Here is a 22,859-nt window from a genome sequence, read left to right as displayed (position 1 = left end):
CTGAGATCATAATTCCCTCAGAAATTGAGAATTTCACAAGGCCACAAGCATTTGAGATGTCATTTTCCAACACACAACTTGAGATTTCTGGTAGCTTAAGAGGAGAGAGAAAGATTTGGGGGCTAAGGCATTCAACAACTGTTATAGTCATAGGGTTTTATTCATTCTAAATCAAAGCCAAAGCCTACATGACTCACCTATCTTATGTGCTTACTCTATGGGACAGAATTGTCTTTGGATCAAAAGCTTCACCCTGATCAGACCTCCCACATCAACCTAGCAGTCACCATCTACAGACGTTACTCGTCACCGGAGCACTGCCAAACAGGTGAGAGACCAGAGACATGGCTTTATGGAAATGAAAAGAGTACAGGGGCTATACAACTGAGTCACAGCAAAACAGCAAGTCCAGACGAACAAGCTCTTATTCACTCAAAAGAGGCCTGATTCCAGTGTTTATAAAGGAAAAACAGTACAGCCTCCCCTAAACAGTTCTCTTTCCTGCTCTCTCATCCATGATGAGAGGTAACAGCTAGGTGTGTTCTCATTTCTCTGGGTCACATAATCTTCTCAATCTGAACTGAACAGCTTGTATCTCTGAAAGAGGAGAGAGAAGGAGAAGAAGAGAGAGGGAGATAAAGAGCTGTGAGTTGAATTCAATGGGGATAAGGGAATGGAGAAAAAGGCATGTCAAACAATGGAGGAATTTTAAGTCCTGAGATGCCAGAGTGTGATAAGACTAGATCAGAGAATGTACTGTGGAGACGGATCAGGTTTAAAACTGAAACACTTCACAAAGACCACATAGACTGTAGCTTGAAAGGCTGCCCATGTAAAGTCTGCCTGTGACTGCCTGTTGGCTACCTACAGAAAAACAGCAAAATTCAACATTTACTGACTTTGACAATCAGGATCAGATATGATTAACACGACTGTTCGACTAAAACATAATGGCAAAAACGTCTCCAGGCTAAAACAAAGCCAAGATATTGGTAGCCAAGTTGCTTTGCTAAATGCATATTTCCATCATGGATATAGTTTTAAGAGAAAGCAAGGTTAAGAGCTTGTAAAATGCACTAGTTTCTGGGTGGCATGATATACGATCCCTTATTGAACACATTTGAAGGATTAATAACCCTAAGGTTAAGCTTTAAAATCCTGAGGAACACATTCGCACTATGCCTATCATGACAGACCTGGGTTGAAAAGTATTTGAAATACTTTCAGCGTTTGGTTGAACCTGCTTGGAGTGCCTGATGGGCGGGGTTTGCACTTTTGGGACTATTCCATTGGTTGCACTGTGCCAGGCAAACTCAATCAAACACAGCTTAGTATTTGAAATTATTTCAAACACTATTCGAACTAATGTCTGCTTCACTAACAATATGGGATAGTGAAGACAAGGGGATGACTAGAGCATACCAACGGTCACACAATACCGCTGCATAGCTTTGGGAGACTTCAACACCAGGGAAAGGTTTAAGGAGATCATGTTTATATATTCAACAGCTTTTTGGTATTTCTATACTGAACAATGACATACAGAGTGCACGGAAAGGAGGGTAGGGATGGTTAGGGAAGCCATTCTTTAAATAAACGAGGCCTGAGAGTTTGTAGGCGTTTGCGCTGCCAAGCAAAGCACAGGGAAATTATGAGACATTACACACCAGACCAACTACTTTACTGTAGGCAGTGGAAGAGAGATCAAAGTCAGAATCCCGTAAAAGTGAGCAGAGTTTTGAAAAATAAACAGGATTTAATATCAAAATCCTTGCCATGCTATATCTTATTTTACAAGGACATTTTATAAAATAATCTCTTGAAAATATGTGCATTGTAGAGCAAGTTTGAACTCAAAGTTTTAAACAGCAGCCCTGGTAACAATGGCCTGGTAAAAAGGTTCTTCTGCCTGTCCTTTTTGGTTCTAGGTAGAACCCTATTTGGTTCCATGTAAAACCTTTTTTTTTTTCTAAGAGTGCATGCTCCATAAAAGGTACAAAAGAGTTTGAGCCAGTACGTCTGGGAGTGATAGTGAATGCAGATCCACTCAGACAGAGAGCTCTATCTACCCAGAGGCCTGTGGATCATCTTAGGGTGTGGAGCTGCTGGACTCTATCTATCTGAATACAAACACAGCCTATAGGCCTGTTGCATCTCAGGGCTGGGGACTGCACCTTGTCCTACTCTGTATCGGTCCCGTCCCTCCAAACTACCCTGCTCCGGAAAGACACTTCGGCATGTTTCCCAGAAAAGCCTGTAAACAATGCAGTTATATAACGAAACAAAGCCAGGAGTCCATATGGGCCCACTAAACAACTATCTGATGTTGTATTCAAAAACAGAATTCATGTTTTTCTCATTAGAAGCAGCATTGGGTCCGGACTTGCAGTTTTGACATGCTATCATTTAAGCGATTCTCTTAAAAAAGGAAAGACAAGTCGACCTTGTGGGGCTTTAAAGTATGAAAACTGATTTTTATCTCATCTATCTTTGGTCTTTTGCTTTCCCTGTTGAGGTTATGAATTGTGTCCAAGTTTCAAACAAAAAGATACATACATACAATATATGCATAGCTACCAGTGTTATTATAAAAGACAGTGAAGAACTCCAGCAAGGAATCAATGTATATACACCTTTCAATACACAAAGAGTTGAGTGCCTGTTCACATGTAAACAAAGTAGGTATGTACATGGTCATGTTTTAATAGGTGAAGTGGTCAAGTATATTCCTAGTTATATGTAAATGCATTGCTCCAACACCACAGGTCGATTCAAGAAGAAGAAAAAATCCCAACAAAACAAAAAGGTATTCAACAACCTTGGAAGTGGAAGTCGCAAATCATTGGAGTTGTGTTACCATGCGACTGTCCCCTCTAGGCACCATTTTCTATGTTTTGTAGTTTCAAATGAAAAGGACAGGTTCTCATAACAATTCCTCAGCAGATCATCAATTGAAGCACCAGACCCAGATATGTAATTTTCTTTCCTTTCATAGTGGTGAGGTATTTGTCGGCCAAATGAATGTTTGCCTGAGGCGAAAAACGTAAGGCCTAATTCCAGGTGCATCAGCTAACAGCTATGGGCTTCAGGGTCAGGGTGCAGAGTTCAGAGAAGTTCAAACTCTTCCAATAAATCACAGAGGATGTTGGGAGGAGGAAGTTCTTTACTACATAGTTGCGTGATACCTGAACATGCAGACCAGACTTAAATACAATTCTACTGAAGATGATGATGAAGATGAAGATGATGCACAATTCTACATGGAAATATGACTGTGCACTCCATGGGGAAGAACCACTTGCTCTGGAATACAGCTCTAAAAAGTGTTATATATTGATAACTACATATGTCTCTGATGCGTATTTCCTACGAAACATGGCACCACATTCCCCATGTTGGCACCAACATCATTGACCTTTACACCAACCATGTCAGTGGCTTTGTGAACACAGTCTTATTGACATTGTTAAATTGTATTCTCGTTGCTCCATTTCAAGGCACACGCTCCCTACCGCAAATGTGGTGCACAGCCACACAGTCAAACAGAGGGCAAATCAGAAACATGTTACAAAACCATGTCACATAAAGACCAAACACACTGAGTTCTGGAAGTCTGTGAGTGGACAAGTACCAGCCATTCTAGATGATAGCAACGTCCGCAGGGCTCTGGCACTGCTGGTCCGAGTGAGAGGTCTGCTTTTACGGCTTTGTTTGACATATGTATACTCACGTCACCAGCCACACCAAACAGTTGTAAAACACAATTTTATGAGATAGAAGAGCCGAGGAATTGCAGAACGTCCTTCCTTTAACTTCTCTTTAACCTCGCTCTCTCTCATCTGACACAGGGACGTATGAATGTTGAATGCTGTAATTAGGTAGTAGCCTACTAAAAATGAAATATATGTGAAGTGTTTGAAGTGATGCTGGCTATCTAAAACACATACTGTACTATGCAGAGGGAGTGCATGATAGAGTGAGTATTTCACCGTCAACCCACCCAGCCAGCCACATGCTGACAACTCAAGGTGCTCTATAAATAATGAGTACCGCGAGTCTTGTCGGCGTTCACCCCTGCCACAGTTACCCCCGCCATTCACTTAGCATGTATTACCAGTGGAGATACCAAAGACAAACCTAATTGTCTGTGAAAAGAATGAAAACATTTCAATGTAAACATTGAGGCTGTCAACCACAGTTACAATTACTATGCCACAAATATTTAAATTTGTGGTTTGGACCTAAGAGCTTGTGATGTGCTAAGCAGCTGTAGAAACGTATACCGTAACCTCCATCTCGGTGCTCAGAGAAACTGCACTAGCCTGCAGAAATTGAGAACTCAGCCCTTAACAATATGTAAACATATTTTATTAAAAGAATGAGCGGCAGTGTATGGCTGAAATTATAGGGAACATGGATTCAGATTGTGTACATGTATTGGGTTGCGATGTTCTGGACCAAAGCAATAACTGTTTCCATATGGTCTTCCAAATGTACAGTACCGATGCCATTTCAACAGCATTACTCAATGAATGATGGAATTCTGGTAAATATTTCAGGAGACGAGATTCATTGAAATTAATAGGATGAATTCAAGGGCATAAGCTATGTGTGGCTGTATGAACTGTATGGACATTTGTATACACTATCAATAGACGACCAACCTAGTAAAAACAGAATTGTCCAGTTTCAATCATAAATGCAAAAATACTATGTAACATAAGTCGTTTCACTTGTTCCATGAGTATGTAACAGTACGTTACACAGGTATAAGGGCAACTTCATGTGAAAAGTTGTTGTTTTTGAACACCTAATGCTACAGTCAAAACACCAACTATTGCACCATTGAAGACAGGACACCATGACATACCAGACAAGCTATAGACAATACTGCATATATACTATACCTAATCTGGTCATAACCGATCTGGTTTCTTTTCAAAATAGAAAAATAAGCAATCCATTACACACACACACACACACACACACACACACACACACACACACACACACACACACACACACACACACACACACACACACACACACACACACACACAATATAAACGCATGGGTAGAAACTTAACTTAAATTTAAGACTGAAATGAAATGCAGTCAAATGATGACAAGGGGGTAATTAGCTAATAAGCTAAACAATAGGGTGCACACAATAGGGTGCACACTACATCTGGCTCCTGACAGCGACAATGTTGATCTAATTGAGTTGAATGAACTCTAATTGATTCACTGTGGGAATTAATGAGAAATTAAATGAACAGCAAATCTGTTTAGTTTAATTTAGAATAGATTGTAAACCTAGATGAATAAATGTAGTTATCTGTAATGCCATACTACAGGTGTCATATTTTCAGTATTCATAGTATCTAAATATGAAATAATGCAAGTTAAAAAAGTATCAAATTCTAGAAATCGTAATTTGTGCTCCTAGAGGGATCAAAGGTAATGGAGATACGGTATGTAGATTTAGTTCGTTTCTCTTTTCAAACTGGCCGACACAATTCAATGTTCAAGGTAGCATCATCAACCACTGGTACAGACCAAGGCGTCATATTTTCCTCCTGCATACTGTACATAGCCAATGGTATTCAAATCTCCAACCAACTAGCTAAGTATCTTTCCAGTGGTACCAAACCTCTGCTACGAACAGAACAGAGCATGGCCAACAGTTACTCAGCTAAATCAAGGTTAGTCAGACTACTCAGCAGGGGCTCAGGCATAAGCAGATCATAAGCAGATCTCTTGTAATTCAAAGCCGTTGTACAGTGACAACAAGTATCAATCTTTCAACCTCATGACTTTTCCATCTGTCAGCCACCACGGAGCCAGGGGCTGCCGATGGGCCTCTGGCGGGCCGCCACGCGATAACACTGGGGCTGGGCTGGGACCGTAGACCAGAGGTGGCTGCTTGGAGTTCAGCTGCATGGCTGCGACTCTGCTAAAAGTTTATGCTTGATCAGCCACTGCGGTGTGGAGGCTCTGTAGGAGGGTATGATGCGACTGCCGAGACTCCGGAGTCGTGGCCAAATCAAGCTCCGTGCGGCGATGCCATGTGACTCCGTAGAGCTCCACATTCACATGATTGGTTGACAGTAGGTGGCAGAGGTATAATCTCACAAACTATTGGATGTGGAGAAGACACATTCCGCTCTCCTCAACTCCACAAAGCACAAGAAGCATGAATGCCCTGACATTTGTGGAGGACGCATGGCCATAAATGCTGAACGCACACTGCAGACGCCGGATTGACCATAAATCGGATTTAACCCTAACCACAGCGCTCCGCATCCCAGCCATGGAAATTACATTCCTCAAATTGCTAATGCGTAAGTGTGTGTGTGTGTGTGTGTGTGTGTGTTTGTGTATATGCACCCCCCAAAAGTCTGAGAAAGAGAATATGAAAAAGGGAGGGGAAAAAAAATTGATAGTTTGGGTTTGGCTGCAAGCAATTTTCATCCAGCAGACAGTAATAAACGAGTTCCAAGACATAAGGCTCTTAAAACCCAAACAACATTACAGCATATTTCTCACACCACTGACAGAGATAACCACGAGCCAGTTTCCACATTATTCACTTTGGCATTAGCGACAAAGCTCACTCTCCCTGTCTGCACCACCCTAATGGGCCACTATTCAGAAGTCGAAAGAAATTACATTTGTGTCAAATATCTAATCAGTGAACAAAACAAATCAACAAAAACATACTGTATCTTTCATTCAGAGATTAAAAACCCTAACCCATACTGTATATCCATGCTACATGTTTGATTAAATATGGCCCAAAAACTTGAAATATCTCCAGGATCACTCGGCGTTTACATTTATTTTACGATATTTTGATGATACCAAACTCTTCAACAGGCTCATTGTCAATAGAAGCTCCTACAGATCACAGTAATAACTGCCACATTTTGAAGCCCTCTTCCTAATCTATCTCAGTTGTAGTTTTAACAAAGGGCAGATTCTCTCTCCGTCCATCGGGGCTGCAGTGGGCTTCCACAAGAGGACTGACTTTTGTACTCATGCAGATGCGCCTCGCTGCCTTTCTCTTGGTTTGTTCATGTGTAGCCAGGGAGGACATGAGATGAGGGCCTGATAAGACTGGCCTTCCAGCTGATGTTACAGCTCAGCCAGGGGCCTCGGCTATAAAGGACTCCATTGTGGCTCGAACCTGTCTCTCACTTTTCACCCCTCAGGGGAATAATTAAGGACACGTTTCCCCCTAGTCAACGTCAGGGCCTTGTTGATAGGGAGCACAACTTAGCCCGTATGTCTGAGGGTGGTGCTCCTGGGCGAATGGGCAGATCAGTTTCACTCACCTTCGCGGACAAGGCCCTTGTAAAAAAGAACCCACGGGGACGAGTCATGAAATGTACTCCTTGTTAGACTTGCAAAACCAGGAGTCCGGCAGACCTATTAGTTAGGTCTCTGCTTTCACTCACTGGCTTCCTGTAGCCTCCAAGCTCACCAGACTGTGAAGACCTCTTGCTAACATCTAGCCTCGCTACACAGTCTTTGACAGAAACAGGGGCCGCCTTTCAACTCCGGACCAAACAGACAAGAGATAATGAACAAGAAGGGCGTACAGTCTGTAGAGACTCCTTTTTCTTTTCTTTTTCTTTTTTAAGTGGTGGAGATCCATGTGAAACAATAAAATAAGTTTCAGTTTTGGAAGCCAAGTATAACTGTGCAGGAGTTGGTGGAGCTTGTCCTCAAAGCTTTTACTCCTGTCTCTACGGGCGTAGCTTTTAAAAGCTTTGAAAACCTGATCAGAGATACAGTACGTACTCCCAATTAAGCAATTAAAGGCACTCTCGGGCCGTTCTGCATACCATCAAACCACCAACAAAAACATAAACAGTAGATCCAGAATCCATTGGAAAGATAGAGGAGCCGCTTTTTTTCTGGCCTCCATTACACTTTGTATCTTCTGGTGGCCACTGCAGTGATTCAGGCATCTCATTTCTGTTTTGACCTCTGGCGGCCTGCTCAAACAAGCAAGACATCCATGCATATTTTGTCACTAAACCAAAATACTAATCAAATTTCGATAAATCATTACATCAGTATGAAACCCTGGGTGATTGGATGAAGTACCCTCGTTCCGTAACCGAAGAAGCGCAAACAAAGCGTGTGATCCATCAGGACTCTGTGAAACGAGACAAATGTGTGTTTAGCTGCTTATACAAACACAACCTCAGGACTCGCCTCTCTTATCTCAAGTACTCCCTCAATGTGTTTAAATCCCTTATCAATATTCTCTCTAATGAACTGGTGCTAAGTAACCATGGAATTCCAACCCTTTACACCTCATCACAAGTATTCACAAGTCATTTCATCGCAAGTGTACATGAGTTAATTAAACATTAAACCACATTGCTGAGCATGAACCTTATCAGGGACTTTCATTAAGACAAGGATGCACTTGGTAGCACACAGTCACAGGTGAGAAAGATACTGTAGGTTTGGGATCTTGACACTGAGTTATTCAGAAAAAAAGTGAGAAAAGTGAGTAAACTTTGGGGATATTCCCATCAACAAGAACCACCTGTTCAAAGGAACTAACAAGAGAAGGGCTGAACGTTCTCCAATGTTCTCCACATTAGAGTCAACTATGGACAGAGCCCATCCCTCTACAAGCCTGACTTATTTCATGGTTCTCACAGGGGGCATGGAGAGCCAGGGCACACTTGTAAACCTGCATTTGGTGGTTAAAAGTTCCTCAGCACTTCTATGCCATCATTAACTCTAAAGGTGATGTCATCCCTTTGAGGGGCTTCAGTTTCACACCTATGGGAAGTCCACTTTAAAGTCCAACAGTGTTTTATAAGCAGCTGTAACACACATTATTACAGAGAGGTGTGTGTGTGTGTGTGTGTGTGTGTGTGTGTGTGTGTGTAGGGGGGAGGGGGTTTTGAGAGGGTTTGGACTATAGAATGGGACTTGGCAAGAGGCGCCAGCCAGGGCTCAGTCTGTCTTGTTACAGAACTCCATCAATATGAACTCTCCAAAGTTCATGGATCCCTCTCTTTAAATCTGCTCCGCTTCTCGTTAGGAGTTAAATGAAGCACACAATGTGGCAACAAGTGGATTCCTGAATTTTCCCTCCGCGTAAATCTGAGAGCGTTATCATACGGATCACAGAAAAGCCAGGTCAAAGAGGACTACGATGCTTGCTTATTAGCGATCTTCCAGTAGTTTGCAGGATTTGAACTCTACCTACTTCAGTCTAAATGGCTACCGCTAAGCCGTCTCTCGCTTCTGCACGAGTGCCTCTGCTCACAAAGAAAAGAATTTAAGACATTTGTTCTATGTAGCTATAATCAGATTTTTGACTAATTTAATTTAATGCATGACCTTGGCCTAGCAAGGACCTACAGATAACCTCAGACTCAACTAAGCTAACTTCATCACTTGGAAATGGGTTTTTTAAGTGCAAGGTAGTAGGTACAAGAGGAGGCCATAGATAGTAGTCAGTTCATATTCACATGTGCTAAAAAATTACAAATTATTTATGAATTTGCCTTTGATAAATCCAAATTAATGTTATAATAACACTGGATGTTGAATCACTAATATTGGCCAACCTGTTGTTTTAAATCAACCACAAATTAATGGTTTCAAGAAAACCTTTCCTCCAGCACTGACATTTGAAAGAGTGCAACAAGAGCAGTGTTTCTCTCTCTCTCACACACACTCACACACACACACACACACACACACACACACACACACACACACACACACACACACACACACAGACTTCAACCAGTCAAATAACTATCATGTGTGTTACTGCTGGGTTGTAAAAAAAAAAAAACGTGGAACCCTAACATGGTGGTACTAGCTAAGAAACACTCATGAAGAAGAATAAGAACATGGAGGTGGACTGACCTGCACCGAAGGCAAAGAAGAAGCTCCTGTCAGGGTGCTCCTCCAGCAGAGCCTTGACTCTCTTGCCCATCCTCTCGTTGCGCTTGTAGATCAGCTCCTGCCTAAAGTAACTGTCGATCTCCTGGGCGGTGATCTGCTCGCTGGGAGGCAGGGTGACGTTGTTAAAGTTGGGGACCTGGAGATGGCCGAGGGAGGGGGGGATCAGTTGGGACATCAGGTCCAGGTGCAAACTGTAGCTTAACTACATAGGGTAACACTTTTTGTTCATGACAATGTAATTACCCTAGTAACAACGTTGCAGTTGCATTTGTAATACATAGGAATGGAGTTGAGCAGTTATTAAGAGGAATTGTTCATATTACTATGTTGTTACCAATAACCTAACCCTAAAAGTAATTAAAGTGTACATAGGAATCGCACAAAATTGCTCTCTTTGGACTAATATGGTCTTGGCTTGGGTTGAAACTGACCTGAGAGGTGTCATGGTTGAAGATGATGGAGTTGAGATCTCCACAGTTGTAGTGCTTGATGAGGTCCTCAGTGGTGTAAGGAACCTCCAGGCTACCTGCCCGAAGAGATTCTTGCTGCAGAAGGGTCTGGTTCAGGGCAAATATCACCTGGTAGGGTACAAAACACACACAATCACTATATGCCTGACACCTCTGAAATTCACATTCTACTCCTAGAAAAAAGGCACAAAATAAATTCTTCAACGGGTTCTTCCACAGGGAGATAACCATTTTTGGTTAGAGTGTATTAGTCCAGTTAGAAGTTATTCTATCATAGAGCCTTACTAGGTTGTTCTGTGCTACAGGTATAAGGATTGGGGCCAGTTCCATCTATATGGAAATATTCCAAGTCCAATTCCAACTGACGGGAAACTGAAATGGAACTGTCTCAAATTCCGCCAGGCATACAAAGAAACAGACTAATTCACTTGCCGTTAGTAGGCTACTGGCAGAACATTGACTTAATTGGAGAGTACTTTGTCTTGAGGATATGCCTGGCCTGTGTTTGCATTGATAGACTAATTCTTCTTTGAAAAACAAATCTGTCAAAGAGATAAACGTCTCTCTTATGCACAAGACAGTGTCTGGCCCTTGTTACACAAATGCTGTGTGGATTTGAATTGATATGCATCACTGTCCACAGTGGGCTGTACCGAGATCTAGCAACACAACCTCCCCCTCAGGTCAGAGGGATGCCAGAGAGCTAACACACCTGTGCACACCTGAGGATTGAATACAGCTCTGATCAAAATGTCTATAATCTAGCATTAGCGGTTTCTATGCTAACCCTCAAATGACATGGAATTTATGAGTGATCTAGTGAGAACAAATTTAAACGGACATATTGAGATATTGTGATATCTTTGATCAAAGTACTTGGACGTATGAAAATCCTTCACATAATCAAGGGATGCAGTGTTCTACCTTTCTTTTCCTGTTTCTTCTGTGTTGTCCTGTTGGGCAGCCTACTATTGTCTCACCATGAAATTGTCCTGTGTTTACTGAGTGGCCTGGCCAGGCCTGCTGTTCCTGATTACCACAGCACACTGGGTCTCCCAAAGCTCTTCATCACCCTACTATTGATCCCTCACAATGGCTTTCTCCTCACAAAAATAACAAGTTTATTTGTTTCTCAACAGGGAAAGTCAATCAAACACTCCCTTGTGTGTGAGCCTCAGATATGTGTTTGTGTATGTATATATGTGTGTGTGTGTGTGTGTGTGTGTGTGTGTGTGTGTGTGTGTGCGTGTTTATATATATGGGGCCCACATGAATTTATATTTATATGCACACCCGTACACCGGGGACCCTTTTTATGTGATGTTTTCTACAGTGCTCAGATGACACTTTTTCCCTTTGGCGGCCATTGTCGGGAGAGATGGTATAGGAGAAGAGGGCAGAGCTCAGCAGATGCCTTCTTGTCCGGGACAAAGGGCCCCCCGCCATCCTCTCCACTCCCTGCACTTTCATCAGGCCCGGATCAAAGCGCCACTCTGCATATGAAAAGGGGCCGGCTTTATGCTGCTCAAATTAGCCTATCGCCACCCCGCCAGCCTCCCCGAACTCCTCAACAAAAACTCTCACATCTGTTCTGTCCGAAGCCGCATCTTCAGGGGCTTTTCTCAGCCCTTGGCTCAGAGCGCCTTTCAGCCCCTTAAATTATGGTTGTGAAGGGGGGAGGGAGGGGAGGGGGAGCGCGGATCACTCATACAGGGGAGAAAAAAAAGAGAAAAAGGGGGAGGGTCTGAGAGAAGAAGAAGAAGGAGAGCTGAACGAATTACATTTCTTCCTGTGATCCCGTCTCTGTTGTGTCCTTGCCGTGGGTCAGTGGGTGCATTTTCCCACTCAGTGCACTCTCTATTCAAGGGCCTCGGCAAACTGTTTCTTCTCTTAGCTGTGTGCACACCTCAGATCCTAGTTGGCTCCAATCAAAGCACTGGAGCCAATGAAAGTCAATAATTTGCCTTTGTGATGGAAATGTTGCTTGTTGGGATGGAGTGGTTGAGTCAGAGCTAAAACACCAGGACTTTTTGGTGGAAGTGTATGTTTTCAAGAGTTCTGTAGCTTCTGAAAACCTCCCTCTCATTCTAAACAATAGTAAATTAAGCATTTGCTGAACGTTAACAGCATTAGCCTTCAAAATGTCTCCATAGATTGATTTGAAGAACAGGAATGGCCAATCAGCCTTTAGTTAAGTTGGCAATAGCAGTAAAATACTGAATAAGTCTCCAAGGGCACCAACAACATTTTCTAGGGTTTATCTTGTTGAATGTACATATTTCACAATGTTATGCTATCCGATTGTTGTAAAGTTTGAGACTTGGATGAGATGAAGAGTTACCAAGCTGGAAACTCCATGAAAGCAAGAGAGAAATGTGGCCTTCATTGACTTTTTCTGACGTCACTACTGTACCTGATGACATGACAACAGCTCAATTAATAACAGTTTAAGGTGGGGTTTTTTAGTTTTTTAACTCATGCCAATTATTTCTAAATCAGCTAAAATCACTCCAGTCTGTGGCTATAGCCCAGAGTAGCTCTGAGCTGACAAGCCTCACACAATGATTGCAGCAGCCAGACAGTTGAATGGTCTTGGCTGCATCCCAAGGACAAATGAAGACTTCCAACTGCCTCTTTTTTCCACTATGTTAGGCATGAAAGATGTTATCAAAGAAACCTAAAACGTTATGGCTGGGGCTGTCAGATGTATCCATTATCGTCTTGTACTAAGTCCAAGCCTTTACAGAAAATGCGTGGACAAATCTCTGGACAAAGATGATGTTGGCAGACTTAGTGACAGCTACATCTCCTAGGTGATAATATGTGTGTCGTGATGGACAGATTTGAAGCACTACTGAGTGTTAAACAGCTTAGCAATATTTTGTATTTGTTATATTTATAACACTGTCAACTAACAACTGATATCCCCTTCACACATTATTATTTAGATGGATTCAATTAAAAGGTAGAATTTCAAATGAAGTTGCCAATATAACTTTATAGTAATGCTGTAACATGTTAACACCCTGTTGTTAATAGATTTATTACAGTGTTACTATATGTTAACATCATGTTGTTAATATTGTTATTACATGTTAACACCATGTTGTTAATAAGAGTTATTACAGTGTTACTAGATTGGGATGTTGCTAACAACAGAGCATTGTGGGGCCATGGATCAACATGTGCAAATCCCCATGGCTGAGTTCCAAGGTTTGATTTACTATGACATGGCAAAAAGCATTTACCGTAAGAAAAATAATACGTTCGCTTTTATTCAATTTACATAACTTTTCTCAGAATGTTGGACATTTGGGCACCTAAGAGTCAACAAGAGGAAACTTGAGAATATAAGGACACTAATTCAAAACAGACAAACTGTTCAAGGTGAAGAAAACACAGGAATGGAGGAGAGTGATCCAGTCGAGTAGAGGAGTGGAGTTGGTTAAATCACTCATAGCATGTATTGTGGGAGACTTATGCGGTCAATGATCAACCTTTCCATTGTCCAAAAAAAGGACACATTATGTCTCATAGTTCATCGGGCTAAGGACACGGCATGGAGCTTAAACTGCCTTTAGCCTGGTGTGGTTGTGGACAAAATCCTTCTCACAAGTCAGAGCAAGGTAGAGGAGTTTGACCACACCGTGTAGCGGTTGGCTAGTGGTCAACCTCTAGTGGTCGAGGGCACTTCCTCTGGGATCTCCACGTCTGCATTTTTCACTCCATTAAAGACCCTTCACTTCACTGTACCACTCTGTTACTAGCCTGGTTTTGGTCATAACGTACTGTATCTGCAGTTTACTTATAACTAAATATGGGCCTATCACTAATTTATAGAAATAAATACAAATGTCAATAATTATCCCAACAACTATCCACTAATATTACAAGTGTATCATAGATACTATAAGATCACAGTTCAGCTTCTTCTTGAAACACTGTATCCATAAATCTACAACAACCTGCTGAATGAACCAAGGATTGAGCCTGCTGCTCACCGTCAATCACTCCCCCCCCAAAAAAAATAAATCCCTCACCGCTGCACGAGGGCTTTCCCTTTCAGCCTGACAACACAGCTTGTCACCACGTCTGTTCTCCAAACGCCTGCTCTAGAGTCCTGAGGTTGTTCGGCAGACGAGGCTCTCCGGCAGGTAAAAAGTGTGGAGTCTCGTGCAGTAAAAACTTCTTGCCTGTTCATGTTATCTCTCAGCCCTGTCATCTGCTTTGCTCCATGTCTTCTCCTCTTTGATCCTATAGAGCCCTCCACCAGCCAGGGTCTTGAGATTTGACCCCTGCATTCCTATGGGGTCTAATGACTGTGGAGGGCCCGGAGTCATCATAGTGGATTACTGGAGACGTTTGAGCTGGGACTCAAGCATGCCTTTGAAGATGCTTTATTAATTTTTCCAATTCGAAAACACATGGGGGGTGCCGTTTCCTATATGACAGGGAGGGAGATGGACAGACAATGTTTCACTCTTATAGTTACAATATTCATTCAATACACACTCTACGTGAAGGTTCTAGTCTATATGAACAGCTGCTATGGAACTATCACTGCTGTGAAAGTCTATTTTCAGAGGCTGCTTTGTCAATTCAGCCACACCAGGCCGACATGAATATGTCGCTGCATAAATAAATAGAATGTGGATGGAAGATTGACAACTGACCAAGGTAAACAAACAACTTGAAAGTGGGAGACCTGACTTGTTTGTGTGCATGGGATTGAGAGAGTGGTCTTCTGTCATGGTAGGGTGGGGGAGAGAAAATAAACGTACCCAATGCCCAGGGATGGGTTCGGCTTGTTGCGACTTAGAGGCTGAATACACGCTTGTCTGTCAGTCAAACAGTGGGGAAACGGTGGGTGGGGGGGGGATAGGGTGAGTGAGGTTACAGTGGTGGTTGTGGTGTGTGTGTGTGTGTGTGTGTGTGTGTGTGTGTGTGTGTGTGTGTGTGTGTGTGTGTGTGTGTGTGTGTGTGTGTAGTAAGTTGCTGCTGGAGGTGGATGTGTGAGTGAGTGTGTGTGTGTGTGTGTGTGTGTGTGTGTGTGTGTGTGTGTGTGTGTGTGTGTGTGTGTGTGTGTGTGTGTATGGGGTGATCCTTCTACTGAACTGAGGGGCAGGACAGGACAGGACACAGACAAGGCAGCCTTCGGCCTTCGGGGAGAGGTTCCTCTCCTCTGGTATCACACCCGCTTAGAAGGAGAAAACCTCAACCACTTCCGGTCTAGCCTTGGGCAGGGAGTCTCGTCAGATATTACCTCAGACCCACCACCCCTGGTGCACTGTGTGCTCTCTACCAAAACATTCTTGAGGGGGGCGAGTTTACCTTGGTGCACGGCCACAGCCAAATATTTAGGCTGTCAGGGTGAATCAGGCTCAAACACAAAAGGGGGCACTGCAGTGGCCAGAATGACAGCTTCTAGTAGCTCCCCTCAGGCATCCTATCACAAGTAGCGGGCAGCGCTCCACCCTCCCCCGGCATTGGTGCCCATCAACACCACCCCTGATGGATAGACGACAGACAGCAGGAGAGAGAGAGGCAAGAGAGGTGTCGGTCCACAGAGCTCCACTGTTCACATGCTCCACGCACGCCTCTCATAACAGTCAATAATGGAGCCACTCAATTCAAAAGTTCATTGAGAAAACACGGGCGGCATAAAAAACACAACCACAACCAAAATACACATCAATCTTTCGGCTGGTTGTTTACAGAGGGAAATAATGTTAATCTTGAGGACAGCGTGTGTTAAGGGCAACATAGCAGTAGGGCTGAACTTAATCGCATGCCTTCCCCTTGGTGTTTCTCTGGGAAGAGTTGACATATAAAGAATGTTGCTGTCAACTCTTTTTTTGTCACTTCAGTGACTCAGAACTCGCTAAAACAATACAGTTTGCTCGGTATTTGGCAAAACTGTCTCGGATTCTGGACGCAGCGCTGAACTATACTGCTAGTCTACCTCCTGCTTGCAGCTGTCCACACTTCAAACCTTCTGGTTCAATCTACCGAACCAAGCGACGCCTAGTGATGAGTTAACCGATGAGATGTATGGTTTCTGGCCGTTGAAAAGGCTTGCACTGACAGACGTCTCCTTTCAAAACAAAGCGTTTTAATACTTTGGCTGTACTTGTCAATCAATCAATCAATGGACCCATGTCCATTTCAATGATCTCTTCTGCAACCCTCATGTCTGTGTGGACAGCTACACTATTTAAGTGCCCAAGCTACATGGTTTAACCCTTTCGACATCTGTTGAGCCATAAGGTCACTAATGGACTTCCTATCTGAACCACATGTGCACAGAGGTCAGAGGTCAGATAAACATTTTCCTGCTTAACCTCTTATAATGAACACTGTCACATGGTCAAAAAATTACGTCTCTAAAATGACTTTGTGTGCAGTCCCTTTATCAGGAGAGAGTACCATCTTGCTTGGTTTTACAAAAGGTAGGTCATAACCATTGATGCTACATCGGTTACATAGACCACACAGTTCAAGGGACCTACTGTACACAAGTTACAACAGTTCATTGTTCAGTAAGTTCACCTTTGGCATTGAAAGAATAAACAATTACCAGCCTTTTGGGAACTGTGATGGTGGTGACAGCTGGAGAAAAACCAGTCACAGTCACTCACCACCAACTACCTATCCTCCAAACCCTAGCCTGAGTTCATTCCAAAACACACTGGTGGCAAAATGCACTTTCTTAATGAACTTAAACTATGACCAAGCTTAACTGCAAGAATGTGTCCATCTTGTGGAAAAACAGCAGTCGAAACGTCCCAAACCTCAGAAAAATGAATCTGCCTGCCTCCAAACTGATGGGCTCTGTCTGTGGTTACTCAACCCACTGGAGAGAGGGGCTAATGGAGACGCTGCTGTATCCTGCAGTCCCCCCGCGACCCACAACCATCTCACCACAGCCTTTCAAACATGATGCAAAATATGAACATATTGCTCTATGTGAGTTCCTTTCCATTTCAACGTTGCATTTCAAAAACAATAAAAAAAAAAAAACATGTCATATTATCAACTTAGTATTGACATATTAAAGTCATGTTAACATTTAAAAAATGTGTTACATTTACAAGTGAAGTTGAATTAGAATAGCCTTAAATAAACCTAAACCCAATCCAACAAAGCTATCTAGACGAGAAAAACACAAACTTTAAAAGTATGGGTTTACATGAGGGGCATGTGAGGAGAAGCTGCAGCTGTAGACCAGGAGAGAATGGAAGCGAAAGGCTTTCTACTGAGAACAGAAGACGGAAAGAAGAGGAGAGACGCAATTAACTTTGGTCAGGGAGGAACAGTGGGCTTCTTGTCAGGCGTCCACAGCTTTTATGATGTCAGCTACCAAATCCTGACAAAGGCACCCCATCCCCAAAGACAAACACTCTTTGGGTGTAAATGACCCTGAAAACGCAGGCCCGTTTCATCTGAGAGTGTGGAATTCTCTCCGAGCGAGGACAAAAAGTAAACAATACAAGCGGGGGTAGGGGGTTGGGGGTAGGGTGTGTGTGCTTTCACTCCCCCCCCCCCCCCTCCAATCCCAGTGTGAGCTCAGAGTTGAGTGCATGAGACAGATGTAGAAGCTGTTCTCTGCTCCGTACTAACACCGCACATGTAAACATCACCCTGTGTCCGCTACGGAAAATAAAGGACGTGATTATAACATCTAAAAACATACATAGCACTGTTAGTCCCCTCTGGATACGCAAAGTGGTTCCTTTGCAAACCTATTTCCTGATAACACTAATACTGGAGGCGACTTCTTATGAAGTGTTATACTGCCTTATAAACATAGCACCATATAGTCATAGCACCTTACAGATGCAGTCAAACAGTATTGTGAATGAATCATTGAAAAAGTCAACAGCTGAACTTACTTCAATCGCTAAACAAGATAAGGTTACGAATAAGAAGTGTCTTTGTGATTCTTAGTCACACTTTGCATTACGTTGCTTCCATGCTTGTGTAGTAACACTGTAATAACAATGTCACAACATCGTATTACCATTACAGTACCATTACCGTGGTCCTCTGTGGCTCAGTTGGTAGAGCATGGCGTTAACAACACTTAGGTTGTGGGTTTGATTCCTGCTGGGACCATACATACTGAAATGTATGCACTCACTGTAATGCAAGTCGCTTTGGATAAAAGCATCAGCTAAATGGCATATATTACCATGTTTACTTATATAGTAATGTAGTGCTTTGGCATAGGCCTGTTCGGGGAATTGACGTTTTTCTTTTCTTGTTAATTACAAGTGGAATCGGATTTGTCCGCCCCCAACTGTAGCAATGTATTTCATGTTTTAAGATTTGACCAAATTATTATTATTTTTTTAATTTGTGTGTTTTTCTTCACCATGAAACATTTCAGTAGAGTACAAGCAACTGAATGCTGTCTCTCTCTACAAACAGGAGAGTGACTGTGAATGAGCTTGACACAGCAAAGCTTTGCAAATCCCACTTGCTAATGAAGGCAGTGCTAAGCTTTTCTAACGCTGAGTGAAGTGCCAACAGGAATAAACTATCTGTCCACATACACTCACTGAACACTTTATTAGGAACACCTGTACACTTTCTCATGGTGGAGGTGGTGTAATGGTGTTTTCTTGGCAAACTTTGGGCCCGTTAATACCAATCAATCATCGCTTGAATGCCACAGCCTATTTGAGTGTTGTTGCTGATCATGTGCATCCCTTCATGGCCACAATTTACCCATCTTCTAATGGCTACGGTACTTAAGGAATGATAATGCACCATGTCACAAAGCAAAAGTCGTCTCAAACTGGTTTCATGAACATGAAAAAACAGCTTGAAAGTGCACCTGAAAAATCTGCAGGAATTGTGTGATGCAATCATGTCATCATGGACCAGAATCTCATAGGAATGTTTCCAACATCTTGTGGAATCAATGCCAGGAAGAATTATGGCTGTTTTGAGAGCAAAGGGAGGCCCTACCCAGTATTAGTGTAGTGTTCCTAATAAAGTGTTGGGTGAGTGTAGATCATATTGACGTCAAGCATTCTTATCCACAATACTTTCAAGTGCAAACAACTTAGAAGTGCCTCAATCAACGGCTAGGGGTGAAAATTGACCGCATACCCCAGGTTTCATGTGTCTACTTTGACGTGTGTCAGTACTCACGCCAAGATTTTCAAGCTTTTAGAAAGGTATCAGATTAGATATGGATTATCAATTGTAAAATGCATAGATACAAATACATATATAGCCACACACACACACGCACACGCACACGCACACACACACTAGAAGTATTCACATTTCACATCACATTTCCACAATTTGCATTTTCACTTTTCTAGTCTCCTCAAGTCAGGGCAACAGACCGTCACATTTCCAGTCAACCAGGTGGGGCAGGACGGCTCAGCAATGACTCAAAAAGGAAGCATGTTCCGCCATAGATCTTATCTAGAAAAAACAACTTTGTGTTCTGTGAAGTGAACTATTTGCGGTCGTATCAATCATTATCCTTAAACCCTTTCTAGTTGCCATGCAGCCTAATACTGGAGAGTATAATCTAAGTCGCAAGTAATGCAAAGTTATTGTTATGTCACACAGCGAGCTCTTTGCAGTGTTTACAAATGTCACCTGGGTGGAAGACAGGTACAAATTCCTTCTATGTTTTAAACAAATGGACTTACTATGGACACTGGCATGTGTAAGATGTGTTACATCGTCCAGGTATTTGCCTGCTGAGTGGCAAGAGTTATTTTTGGTCAAAAGTCAAACCCCAGGTCTGACAGAATCTCATGTGTAATGGGTTGCTGAGAAATGCCACCATCAACCATAAAATGATGGATGGAAACAGTGAGAAAAGGGGAAATGGGATATATCCATTTATTGTTTTATTGTTCTATTTTGTAATTTTGTAAATTTGTTATTTCTATTTTGTTAATATTTAGCTATTTTGTAAACATTTTTTGTCAATATTTGCTATTGTTTTTTATGTCCCATGCACCAACCTCACCAAGTCAATTTCCTGTATGTGCAAATATACTTGACCAAATAAAAGAATTCTGATTCTGATCCATTAGACAGGCCCAATACAACACAACATGCCTTGTGTGCCAAATGTTGCTGTTCTGACTCACTCACTCAAAGACTCAAAGCTTGCACCGCTAGGCTGATTTCCAGATGTGTTGTTTAACTTTTGTTTCAGGCAACATGCTCTCCAGTTAACTAAATTTCAAGCACTAATAATCGTAATTGTCTTGCAATGGAAACATTATCAACAGAAAGTCTTTGACTTGACTTGAGTGTCTGAGGAGTGTCTGAGGAGAGCCTGTAAATGTTCTGATTGATTTAACACGTCCCTGTTACTAATGTATTGGTCCATTAGGAGCTGATGTGTATCTGTCAATAAAGGCACAATACCTCTGTAAGTGCTGATGGCTATTACACAATCACATGGTAATTGAGGGACTGGCCACAGGTCAGTGCAAATGAGGCTCCTAAGCAACTGTTAAGCTCACCCGGCATCACAGTTCCTAAACAATATGTTGAATGATGGCCTTCAAAGAAATTGAAATTAAGTCGTAATTACAACATTAGCTGTTTTAGGTGTTTTAAAACCAGTGGTGTCTTTTTCCCTTTTGAGAAATCACCCTCAAATTGCTAAGTATATCATGTGTTACACAGAAATATAGGATTACATTTTTGAATAGATATCTACGGAAAGGTTCCACTCCATGCTTCAATAAAGAAAGGAAGAAAAATGTAAAAATAAGTCTGAATGATTAATCAAATATTGGAAAACTCAACGGAAAATAATTTTCCTAATGTGTATTAGGCAGTTGAAAGGAACTGAGGTTGAGATATCTATAATTACATCAGCATTTCTCTTTGGTGGTACTATTTATTTCTGCTTCATTTGAATTATTGCACATTTATCTTGCTGTAATCGTATGTTTGATCTAGAAGTAACAATATTTTGGGTGACTTGTTTCTTTGGTCACACTTTGCTGAGCTGCAGCAGTTAGTTTTGATGGGAGTGATGCCTTATTAGATTTGATGTGAATTGTACTATTTTTACACTAGGACTAATCAAGATTGTTCTCATACAACTGAATATGCCAAAAATAAATATTTAATAGAAAATACAGCATGCAGATGGAGCACATTCTCCGAACCAAAACGTGCATCATGCCACAATTTTAGTATGAGTTTGGCAACTACAGTAGAAAGCAACAGAACAACATGTCAATAGAATGTTGTTACTAGAGTACATCTACACCAGGGGAGGCTGATGGAGGTAGAAATCGGAGGATGGGCTCATTGTAATGCATAGAATGGGATACGATTTCTACCTTCACCGGCCTCCATTGGTCTACAAACAGGAACAACTCAATGGTAAGTGTTACCCCGAATCTTGGGGTACTACAGTAGGTGGGGGTTATTCATTGGGCAAGGTCCCCAATCTCAAAACACAACGTCGCTACCAGAACCACAAGATCCTTGAGTGTATTCCTGCATATACCAGCCCAGGACAAGAGGCCACACGGAAACGTACAAAGACTTTGTGAGCCATCTTGCACGAAGAGGCCGAACTCAGTCGGTAGACCAGTAGATCTGCTGTAGGTTTCCCACTGTCCTCAAGGCCCGAGCATGTCTACAGTGTTTCCTTCTCCCTCTCTACTAGGCCTGATGTTGATCACTGGCCTTTGCTGTGTAGGCCCTCTGCCAAGCTCCCTGTGCAGGTTGTCATGACCCGGTGTTAAGTCAGAGACAAGCTATTAAATCCCCATTTGAGCTACACAAGTTTGTGTTACACAACCCGGAAAAGCCCGGGGCAGAATCCAACAGCAACCTGTATACATTTATTAGGTTCAGCCTTATCCCGACTGGCAAAATGCCCTGTCAACTGGGGGTTCCTAGTTTATCAGCTGTAATTCATGTACGTATCAGATCAAATGACACAAAATACGAGAATAAATCGAGCCTCATCTGACAACTGCTATAAATTTGAAGAATTTGAACTGTGGGTGTGATTGTACGTCCCCTTGACTGGGGTTTTTTGTGACATCGATCTAGACAGAAAACACCTGTGGAATGTGAGACATCTAATATCTGTCTGTTTGGTCAACATGACTAAGGAAACCAGGCACTTCCATGCGAAATGTACCCAATTCTGAGGGGTAGCTGCGAAGACAAGCACTTCAGTCTGAAAGCCAATACTGCAGATGTGCATATCAATAGAGCTGCTGTGTTCGATGGCACCGGGTTCATCGCGTCACTCATTTTAACGATTGGGAAGATAAAGGAAGAAACTGTATTGTAGTCCTAGTAACTGTGTAATTAACAACATTGAATTTTAGTACTTGCTTTGGAGTGACGAAACAATGGAGTTTAGGGACTGTTCTTATTTCCACTGGTGTGATTATGAAAAATGCATTATGTGAAGTG

The 22,859-nt window shown here is 42.3% G+C and overlaps 1 protein-coding gene across 1 annotated transcript in view; it reads right to left on the bottom strand.

Annotated features, from left to right (window-relative positions):
• trabd2a (TraB domain containing 2A) overlaps window positions 1-22,859 on the bottom strand; it is a 44,602-nt gene that overhangs the window by 15,962 nt on the left and 5,781 nt on the right. The window contains exons 3-4 of the mRNA XM_083670555.1: window positions 10,383-10,529; window positions 9,913-10,087 (exon numbers count right to left, since the gene is read on the bottom strand). Coding sequence (XP_083526681.1) covers window positions 9,913-10,087; window positions 10,383-10,529 — 322 coding nt within the window. The remainder of the gene's footprint in view (window positions 1-9,912; window positions 10,088-10,382; window positions 10,530-22,859) is intronic.

The sequence above is a fragment of the Argentina silus genome, assembly GCF_951799395.1.
Source record: "Argentina silus genome assembly, chromosome: 5".
Taxonomy (NCBI): domain Eukaryota; kingdom Metazoa; phylum Chordata; class Actinopteri; order Argentiniformes; family Argentinidae; genus Argentina; species Argentina silus.
The sequence above is the reverse complement of the archived record's forward strand: the minus strand, read 5'-3'. Positions and strand labels throughout refer to the sequence as shown.